Source organism: Papaver somniferum, chromosome 8 (genome assembly GCF_003573695.1).
Source record: "Papaver somniferum cultivar HN1 chromosome 8, ASM357369v1, whole genome shotgun sequence".
Lineage (NCBI taxonomy): Eukaryota > Viridiplantae > Streptophyta > Magnoliopsida > Ranunculales > Papaveraceae > Papaver > Papaver somniferum.
Window position 1 is genome coordinate 169,332,709 of NC_039365.1, and position 11,238 is coordinate 169,343,946.

General features: G+C 35.1%; 1 protein-coding gene across 1 annotated transcript; it reads right to left on the reverse strand.

Moving 5' to 3' along the window:
- Positions 1 to 9,214: 9,214 nt before the first annotated feature.
- LOC113304717 (probable protein ABIL5) lies at positions 9,215 to 11,238 on the reverse strand. The gene is made up of 8 exons (XM_026553856.1): positions 10,912 to 11,238; positions 10,747 to 10,829; positions 10,244 to 10,394; positions 10,066 to 10,165; positions 9,955 to 9,991; positions 9,714 to 9,868; positions 9,516 to 9,607; positions 9,215 to 9,435 (listed from the first exon to the last, which is right to left on the reverse strand). The coding sequence occupies exons 1-8, from the start codon at positions 11,005 to 11,007 to the stop codon at positions 9,319 to 9,321; spliced, it is 831 nt and encodes a 276-aa protein (XP_026409641.1). The 5' UTR covers positions 11,008 to 11,238; the 3' UTR covers positions 9,215 to 9,318.

Here is an 11,238-nt window from a genome sequence, read left to right on the forward strand (position 1 = left end):
GACAAGATGCACTAACCAACACAATTTAAGTTGTGCTGGGATGAACAATAATCTGTCCACCATATCCATTTCGATCGGAATTCATAGAACCCTGTTTCTCATAGTCTTTAGACCAAAACTTTCTTTCTAATAGTCTTGTCTTATCCTTGGAAACTGACTTCTTTGACGAAGATAAAATCTTACATACCTCTTCGTTGAAGTTTATTGACATGTCTCAATTTGTGTTTGTACTTGTAACACTTTGAAAGTTCATGACCCCTGAGCGAACAATATGAGCATGTCAACCTGGAATATGATTCAAGTATCCGAGATGTACAAGCGGTTATACACAAGGTAGAACCTGAAAAATTAGACAGAGAGTTTCCAACGGAAAGGTCAATTTTTGCTTCCAGATTGGTTGAGTTTTCTTCTGAAAGAATATCAAGATTGATGTATGTATTGCTACAATTATCAAAATCAATATTTTCACAGAGAAGTGCAACACTTGATTTTTCATCTTCATTAGAATCATAGTTGTCAGACATTTCATCAAGAGTTGCAGCAAGACCTTTGTTCCCAGTGTATTTCTTCTTTTGCAAAATGACCAAACCTTTACACTTAAAGCACTGAGGCATATCCTCGTCATCAGTTTCATCATTATCCCCATTGTTAGGAGGAACACGATTATGGGGTTTATCTGATGACCTGGATTTATCTCTGGAGAACCGTTTACTTCTCTTCAAAAGAAGATCCCTAAACTATCTTGTGATCAACGAGACTGACTTGTCAAGATCTTCATTTGATGAATCAGCCTCAGAAAGATCATCTTCAGAGACGCAAACATTTTTACTTTTATCAAGTAGTTTAGTGTTCTTTTGTGCTTTGAATGCAACATCCTTTCTAGATTTGGATGTATGATCATGATCAAAGATCTTTAATTTCCCAACCAGAGTATTCCTGGAAAGAGTATCAAGGTTATTTCCCTCAACAATGGCATGCTTCTTAGAATCGTATCTGGATGGCAGAGATTTGAGAATTTTCATCATAATGTCCTTTTAAGGAGTAGTCTTACCCAATGCAAAGGATGCATTAACAATTTCAGACAATTTGTGATTAAACTCATCAAATGTTTCTTCATCTGCCATACGAAGGTTTTCCAAATCAGAATTTAGGTTTTGAAGGATAGCTTCTTTTTCACAGGTATTCCCTTCAAATACGGTTTCTAAGATATCCCAGGCATGTTTAAACTTTAAGCACGTAGTCACATGATGATGAATATCTGGGGTAATGGCATGTATGATAACATTTAATCCTTCAGAGCTTTGCTTTGCAACAAGGATTTCTTCTGGAGTATATGCACCAATATCCTTAGGTCTAGACACATCGCCTACTGTATCAACCGGAGGAGCATAGCGATTAACAACCCGTACCCATGTTTGAAAATCACGAGCTTGAGGAAAAGAACACATAAAATTTTTCCACTATAAGTAGTTTGATCCATCGAAGACTGGCGGTACGTTCATGGAGATAGAATTTCTGTCCATAGAGTCAGATCGCTACAAACACAGATTTCTGAGGTCTTTAAACGTGTTTGCTTGCTCTGATACCAATTGAAAAAATAGGGGTACAACAACCTCACCTAATAATTCGCTTAGCAATCTGTATGGACTAACTCCAATATACTTTTAAGAGAATCAACTAGACAGTCAGATGCAATCTTAATAAAAAGTATATCAAAGAGTTATATCTCAATTTTTTGATTCAATACTTATTCAGGCAAATAGGAATCTGCGAGTATAATTGAATACAAGAGAAATTAACTTGAACGGTACCAAAGACCAATGTTCAAGGATCAATCAATTTCAATCAACAACCAAAGGTCGGATTTCCCAATTGATTGATTCAACGCACAACCTGTGATATTTCAATTATATAACAAAATATAATGCGGAAAAGAAATAACACAGACACCAGAAGTTTTGTTAACGAGGAAACCGCAAATGCAGAAAAACCCCGGAACCTAGTCCAGATTGAACACACACTGTATTAAGCTGCTACAAACACTAGCCTACTACAAACTAACTTCGGTCTGGACTGCAGTAAAACCCCAATCAATCTCACACTGATCCAAGGTACAGTTGAGCTCCTTACGTCTTTGATCCCAGCAGGATACTAAGCGCTTGATTCTCTTAGCTGATCTCACCAAAAACAAAGAGTTGCTACGACCCAAAGTCGAAAACTTTAATAAACAAATCTGTATCACACAGAAAAGTCTACAGGAATAGATAAATCTTCCTCCCACAGAAATACCTACAAGTTTTGTTCCATATTTTGATAGATCAAGGTGAACAGGAACCAATTGATAACCCAGACTTATATTCCCGAAGAACAGCCTAAAATTATCAGTCACCTCACAATAATCTTAATCGACTAGCGAAACAAGATATTGTGGAATCACAAACGATGAGACAAAGGTGTTTATGACTACTTTTCTATCTTGCCTATCAGAGAAATTAATCTCAATACAATCTTACGATTGTACTCAAATACGATAGAAATAACAAGATCAGATCACACAACTACAAAGAAAATAGTTGGGTCTGGCTTCACAATCCCAATGAAGTCTTCAAGTCGTTAACCTACATTGTCTCGGTAAAAACCTAAGGTTAAAGGAGAATCGACTCTATCTTATACAATTAGTATCACATAGGAGGTGTGGGGATTAGGTTTCCCATTTGCTAGAGTTCTCCTTTATATAGTCTTCCAAATCAGGGTTTTTAATCTGTTACCTTGGTAACAAAGCATTCAATATTCACCGTTAGATGAAAACCTGATTAGATTCAAGATAATAGCTTTCAACCGTTAGATCGAACTTAGCTTGTTATACACAAATAAAATGCACGTTCATTTAGGTTTGTGTAACCGTACCTAAACGTGTACACCTAGGTGGTTCAACATTAGTTAACAAAATGGTGAGCCATATGAGCACTTTCATATCAACCATATTCATCTTCACCATAACTAGTTCAGATGACTCAAAAGGACTAGTTAGAGAGTTGTTCAATTTCTTAGATCTCATAGAAGTATACAAGACACAGTCGAAGCAAAAACGATTTTGATTCACTCGAATCAATTCATGAACTTTATAGCCACGGTTTGCAAATATGCATTCCTTAGTTTATATAATTTTAAGTTCACGAATAAACCGTTTTTAGAAAATAACCCACTCAAGTATGCATACCGGTACGCATACTTAAGTACCCGGATTAAGTTTATATTCAGTTCACAAACTCCAGCAGAAATTCACGGGACGTGAACTTCCGACAGTACGCGTATAGGTACTTGGACTTTAGTTCCGGTTATCCTAAGTAGCAAAGTACGCATACTTTGGTTCAAGGATTTTGGACTTACACAAGTATGAGTTCACATACAATGTTTATATCCATTCAAGGTTATATATTCTAAACTCTCATTTCAATCATTGAAACATTCTTAGAGGATGTTAAATAAAGGTTACTCACACATTATTTTTCATCAAAGCGATTTTCAAGATATTGAAATAATCAACATGACTTTCGTCACTTGCAAAGATGAACTTGGCCAAAGCGAAAGGTTACCAACACATATTTCGAGATAAGCGAGATAAACTCGTCTCGAAATAGAAGATGTGTATTATCGAAGTCTATATAGAAATACGACTTTTGTCTCAAGATAGGAGATAAAGTAGATAGAATTTTGAGTGATAGATAAGTTCAAGTCTCCACATACCTTTTAGTCGATGAAGTTCCACTAGTTCCTTGAGTAGTTCTTCGTCTTTGTATGATGAACGCCGTGGAGTCTAGAGCTCAACTACACTTTCTATCCTAGTCCGAGACTTAGCTACACGTAGACTAGAAATCAAGACTTATAGTTTTGGCGACTAAACTTGACAAACAAGCTTGAGATAGCAACGCTTGCGAGTTCAGCCGAGCAATGCTCTAATAAAAAGATCACCTGAGAGATTTATTTCTCTATAGCAGTGACAAAAGTTAACATCAATTACCTTTCATCTAGCTCTTATGCACCAAGGTATTATGCCTTTACTAAAATCTCCTATCACTGCTTTGGAATCAGACATGATTATTACCTTTATAAAACTCAATACGCCCATTCTAGAGCACACAGTACTGCGAAGATTTCAGGCATATAGTTAGTGACAATGCCAATTCCACCAGACAATATTGTACCAATCACTTGACATATGCGATCTATAATTACAGCACCAAATCCAGCATTTTCAAGATTACCAAATGAGGCATCATCCCAACAAAATAGGACATATCCATAATATAGGGAATTCCAAAAACATTATTTAATGCATTTATATTTTATATACTAAGTACCCAATATGAAGATGGAGATTACCAGAAGATCATAGTTCTGTCCCCATCTTGTGCCTTTCATTCTATGACCACCTTCTTTCATAATTTATAGAATTTTACTTTTAAAACTGCTACGGCTAGGCTCCTCATTATCAGACAATCTTCTATTCCTATGGACCACAAGTCATTCAAAGTTGCACATGTTGTTGTCATCCATATTTTCTTAATTAATCAATTGAGTTTAATCCTGAGATGCTTTGCAAATATCATCAAAACAACAAATTAAGCAAAGCCAATTCAACCACATATACAATAATGATGCAAAAGGATTTCCAGATAAATAATGATGATTGCCATTTTTGTTTCCAAATGTTGCTTACAATGCTAAGATGCAAAAGGATTTCCAAATAAATAATGATGATTGCCATTTTTGTTCCCTTAATCTCATTTTTTATAGCCGCTGAAGTTATATTACTGTTCATATTTATTAATCTAATATTCAAGAAAAGATTATATTAATATCTCGAGATTGAATTTTTGAATACATTTTCGGAATCGATAAATAATAATGATGCAAAAGGATGCAAAGCCAATTCAACCACATATACAATAATGATGCAAAAGGATTTCCAGATAAATAATGATGATTGCCATTTTTGTTTCCAAATGTTGCTTACAATGCTAAGATGCAAAAGGATTTCCAAATAAATAATGATGATTGCCATTTTTGTTCCCTTAATCTCATTTTTTATAGCCGCTGAAGTTATATTACTGTTCATATTTATTAATCTAATATTCAAGAAAAGATTATATTAATATCTCGAGATTGAATTTTTGAATACATTTTCGGAATCGATGTTGATGTTCTTTCCTTTCCCAGAATATTGCTCATAACTAGTGACTATTTTAGCAAAGTACATTTACTTGCACCTAACTAATATTAGTTGTCATACTAGTAGGACATCTCAAATACTAACGGTGGAAAATATTATTGATTATATTTTGGAAAAAAACGTTTTTGTCTTTATGAAAAATGAGTTATTCACATTAATATAATCATACAATATCAAGATCTTTGCTAATTTCGGAAAATACGTTAACTGAAAACTGTAATTTTTGAAATCGGCGGATTTTTTTCCCAAACAAATCCTAGTCATAACATCATAAATACTTGAGCTTTGTATTCTTAAAAACTTACCCCAGGACACTCGGAGTCGTGCAGAAGTTAATTCATAGAAGTTAGTAATTTTATTAAATTTGGGTGGAGTCTTGATTAACTTTTTTAAGAACCTCATTGCGATCAAGAATACTTAGTAGTATTATTATCGGGAAACTAAAATATATCACACCTTTATTTTTCTTTATTTATATTTTTTTATAGAACTAACGGTATATTTATCTTCTAAATAAGTTCTTGTTTATTTCATGGTCTTCCTCTTCTGATGTATATAAGGTCACCCAAGAGCTTTGACTATCAGACTATAAATAGATTCAAGTAATGCAGAATTTGTTGATAGAACTATATTTGTTGTTGTTAATAGAATATTTTATGTGAGACAAATCATGTAATGGGACCAAGTGCAGGTTGTTACTATTAAAGATTAAGAAGATTGAAGATCCTTTGAAGATTTGAAGACATTGATTGATCTTAATGTAATTATCTGTTTGACTAGGTTATATGGGATTGCAATTTGTTTATTATATTTAAAAGCATGAATATTGTAAGAACGAGTTATTTTTTCATAATTTAAACTTGTAAAATCAAGATTGATTATTTCGGAAATCTCGTTCTTGACGGATCTTGGTCAAGGAGTTTCAAATATGAAATTGTTATTGGTATCTCGAACTTAAACGGAAGAACCTTGACTTTGAATCCATCATTTTATATCTTTGGTATTGTGATTGGAAATAAATGGTTAGCAAACAATTTGTTCCTTGTTGTTTGTAGGACGTCTTAAAGGAATTGAGTCGTCGAAGTCTCACACCGGTCAAACAACTCGTGATAGTGGACTGTGTTAATGGATTCATGTGAACACCTGATTGAGGTTCATTTCACTTCTCCCATTCAGTCAAATGATGAGTAAAACAATCTTATCCGGGACATTCCTTCTATAGATGAAATCTCAAACATGATTAGGCTCATGGACTCTATGGTCTTTAGGCCCTAATGGCATGTATGTTGTTTCTACAAGAAGTGTTGGAATGAAGATACGAAGTTGATAATTTTATTCATTAGTGATTTGCTTTGGGCACTTTCCCACCTGGTACGAATCACACTCAACTCTTTATAATTACAAAAAGTTAAGAATCCTACTAATCCGGTCGAGTACATGATAATTGCGCTTTATAACATCTTATTTAAGACTGTTGCTAAGATCCTTGCTCAAAGACTCAAGTCTTATCTAAATAGTTTACTTGAAAAATCCGAGTAATCTATTCTATCCGGTAGGAATAAAAAAAAAAGTGACCGCTAAAGAACTCCACTCTATCAGCTTGTCTGACTTAATTGTAGGATTTTTCACCCTTGAAGTTGACATTAGCAAGGCATACAATAGGGTTTCTTGCAAGTTCCTAAGCCAGTGTATTAATGCTTATTCAATTGTAGGGCAAACTCATGATCTAATCACCTGTTGTGTATGTACCATAATTTTTAAATTATGAGTAGTGGCGTCCCTAACAGTTTTTATACTAATGAGAGAGGTCTCTTAAGACATGGATGTCCTTTTTCTTCCTACATTTTTATTCTCTGCTCTCAAGATCTTTCATGGATGTTGAGGAAGATTTGAAGACATGAATCTCTACAAACAAAGGCTATCAAGTCAATAGATTGGCTCTAAAAAGTGTCTCAACTCATGTTTGTTAATGACCTGTTATTCTTTGGGTCCCTGAAAAATCAAACTGGTCAGGCCAACAAGCCAACTAAAATAAGTCGGCTATTCTCTTTATTAAAGGCTTCGATGAGTGTAGAAAAACAAAAAATTTGAACTGACCGCTCAGAAAAACTGCTAAAAACCCGCCTAAACACATTAAAGGTGATCCCCTGCTAAACTCCCGAAGGACGGGTCCATTGGAGACCACAAATTCCGAAAATCTGTGAAGGATGGGTTTTTTTCGTGGTTTTTTTTTTTTTGACGATTTGTCCAGAACCATTGGTAGAAAAATTGAAGTGGTTATTGTGCCTGCCTGGAGTCAAACATCCAGTTAAAAAGTGTATCAAAATCAGACTCCATATTTAATTATTATGAATTCAGGAATTTAAGTTTGCCTTTTTTCTTATGCGAAAATTCAGGAAGTTTTAGTTGAAAATGTTAAGGATAATAATCTCACATAGACCAAACCCCTAGCCTAGGTCCTCCGTATATTTGAATATGCCACTCCACTCATTGCAATTAGTTTTGAGTTGAATGCCTATATTCTATCATGGCATCGGAGCTAGCCCGTATACGAGTTAGCTCAACAATTACCGATACTTCATCCACGTTATAGGCCCAAACTTGTGCCCTGCCGTGGAGGGAGTTACACGTACATGACGTAGAGTCTCCAAACTCCGGCCTACCGTGACGGCAACTACCCGTACAAAGTGTCAACGTTATAGAGTTTCCAAACTTCACCCTACACGTTGAGGGGGCATGTTGGGGATTCCAATCCCACATAGACCAAACCCATAACCTAGATCCTTCATATAACTGAATGACCACTCCACTTATTTCCAGTTGGTTTTGAGTTGGATGCCCACATTCTATCAAAACCATAGAATAGTCCAGGAAAATAAGAAGCATAGGGATGTCAATATTATTAGATGGCATGAAAAAAATTGTGAACTACTCCCTCTGTCCCTAAATAGATGACTTATTTCCTTAAACAAAGGGATATTTCTAAAACTACCTTTTTGAGAGATTAATTGTTAGTATAAGAAATATATATAATATGATAGACATGTTTATATTCGGTACATAGGTGTTTTAGAATGCTTCCCAACGGTCTGAATTTTATGAATATCCATGATATGTTTTGAGAGATAAATCAATTCTAAATTTTACTAGTTATTATTAATAAAGGTATAATTATAAAAATACTCTTCTCTCCTCCTTGCCTTAAGAGTTGTGCAAACTTGAACTAGGTCATCTATTTAGGGATGGAGGGAGCATATTTTCCACATGGGATAACCTCAAAATTCCCCACAACATGATGTATTCTCATTTCGTATCTTCAATAACCATTCTTCGTAGAAGAAATTTGGATCATTTACAGAATGGTCATACTTTTTGTAATTGGGTCACAGAATGGTCACACTTTTATAATTCGTTCACAAAACAGTCATACTTCCATCCGATTTAACACTTTTGAATAAAACGGTGTTATCTTTTTCTCAAATACCCTCGTTCAAAATACCCTTCACATTTAACTAATTAGTTGAAGTGGTGGCAATGAAGCGGTGGTGGTGGTGGTGGTGGTGGAAGCTTAAAAATCTTCACTAAACCTCGGAGGGAAAGCAATAAAGACTTTGGATGAATGCAGTGTAACGAACATGAATGCGGTGTGATGATCCTGAATGCTGTGTAACGGTGTGTAAACGGCGGCACCACCACCGTCAAAACAATGACAATAAAGGAAAAATTTAAAATTGTGTATGGAGGGATAAGTAGGGAGGACACATAGATAATTTGACTAACATATTTAAATATGAGTCATCACTTAACTCTCTTTTTAACAAAATTGTGACCATTTTATTAATAATTTGTAACAATAGGATGGTTATGTGAATCGGGTCCTAATACCATTTTGCAATATTTCCAAGAAATTTGATACAATGTGACGCAACAAGAAAAAGGAAATTGTAGTGCTTGTGAGTTGTGACACAATGTACTTTTGTCGCATAATTGTACTTTTTTCGTCTCGTGGTTAGAAGATTAAACAATTAGAAAGGTTCAAGATCATATCACATTATCCAAGTATAATGAACATGAGCAACGTACGCCTACAAAGGTATCATTGTTTCCTTAGTTTTGCGGGCTAGTTGCAATGATCTTCGAGTTAGCTGAAATGATCTCCGGCGGTTGTGTTCAGGTTTCCGCTCTTGCTTCTTATCGGTATCCTGGAGAAGGAACACAACCTCGTATCAAGTTTACAATATTCTTGACCAAAATAAAAACAGTACAAAGTTAGTGTAGCTACCTTTGTTGTCTGGAATTGAAAATAAGGATTTTGATTCGTTGGTGACTTAGGCGAAGTTTCACGAGCTGGCAATATTTTTGACAGCCCCATCCCTAATTACAAAACAAAACGTATCAAAACACAAACCCTCATACATATAATCATATTAGATCAAATGGATTTCGATAGTTTTTGAATTAATTAATTTGCATCACGTACCTAGCTTCTTAAAATTGTTATCCCATGTTGCGGCATAAGATAGTTTTTCAGGATTTCTGTATAATGTGATTGGCATTTCTTTGTCGAAGGACTCAAAACCAAGCTTGTACTTTGGCCTTGTTTTAAATGGTTCTGAATCTTCAATGTCGCTGTACCTAATTAACGAACCCAAAAACAAATGCGAGGTAAACGAAAACACGTGCTCGTCGAAATAAAATCATGGCTATGATGTAATTCTTACCTTACAATTGGTTTTGATTCCTCAAGCTTAGCAGTATCTGCAAATTATAAGGCTGCAATGAGTTCATTATGTCACTATATATGCACATTTCAACTGGTTGTCGGAACTTACTTGGTGCAATATAACGCGAGTAATATCTCGGTGAATTGCTACTCCAGCGTGTGTCAGAAAGGGTGAGGTTTTGCGAGTAATGCGTGCACGTCAGAAGCCGCTGGTAAATGCACAAATACATTCTCATTTCGTTGTATTAATCGCACATTGAGCCACTGATATATTTTCGATAACTTACTTGTTTCAAGCAATGCATTCGAAGATAATCAGTCCCTAAATCTTCATTACTCTCCGAGATTCGACGGTTAAGATTTGCTGAAACACTCCCAAGATGATCGACAACAGTGACTATCGCCTTGCATATATACTCCTTGGTATTTTCCATAACACTACAGAGAAGAATCACCAAACACTTAAAATTTACTCCCTTAATTCCAAAAAGGTTTCCACTTTAAAAAATCACTGATCTGTAAAATAGTTTAAAAAATTTATTCTTTCACGGATAAATGAACAAGAGCTCAGTTTATGGACACCAAAAATTCTCATTCGATTTGGTAGGTCCTGTCTTATCAGGGGAATTCTAGACCAACCAGTATGCAACTAGTGAAAACCACAAATGTAGATGGTGGGAATTAAAACATGAAAAAGTTTGCCCGGTGGGAAACGGAAACGGTTACAGATTACAAGCCAGAATCAGCAGCACTAACGAGAGAATGGATTTCAATTAGAAAGTTAACTTACATTCTTTTCTCCTGGGTCTTCTTGAATGATGTTTCACAATAATCAGCAGCATAATATAGTTGACTTCCTAATTCTTTGAGTTCCTTTAAAAGAAAAAAATAATCAATCATTGAAACAGAAAAAGTTTAGCTAAAAATTTATTAAAGCTAGATAGATTGAGCTTACTCGCAGAGATTTGTCGAAACGTTCAACTTCGTCGAGCGGTTGTTTATCGGATTCAAGCTCTAATGGAGATGATGGTTTTGACTCTTGCAAGTTCATGACTTGCTTCTGCCTCTTCTACTTCTCTGAACTTACTTCTCTTGTATGGATTCTTTGTAGAATGAACTTCAAAGATAGAACTCAAACTCGATTGCCTTTTTGATGGAACGAAAAGATGACAAAAATGCTACAGACTAATCCTCCTTTTTTCTCATGCGTTCAACAGAGGAGTTGCATAACACCAAATACCATTTGAAGATAGATTCTTTGAGCCTCACTACTTCGATAGAC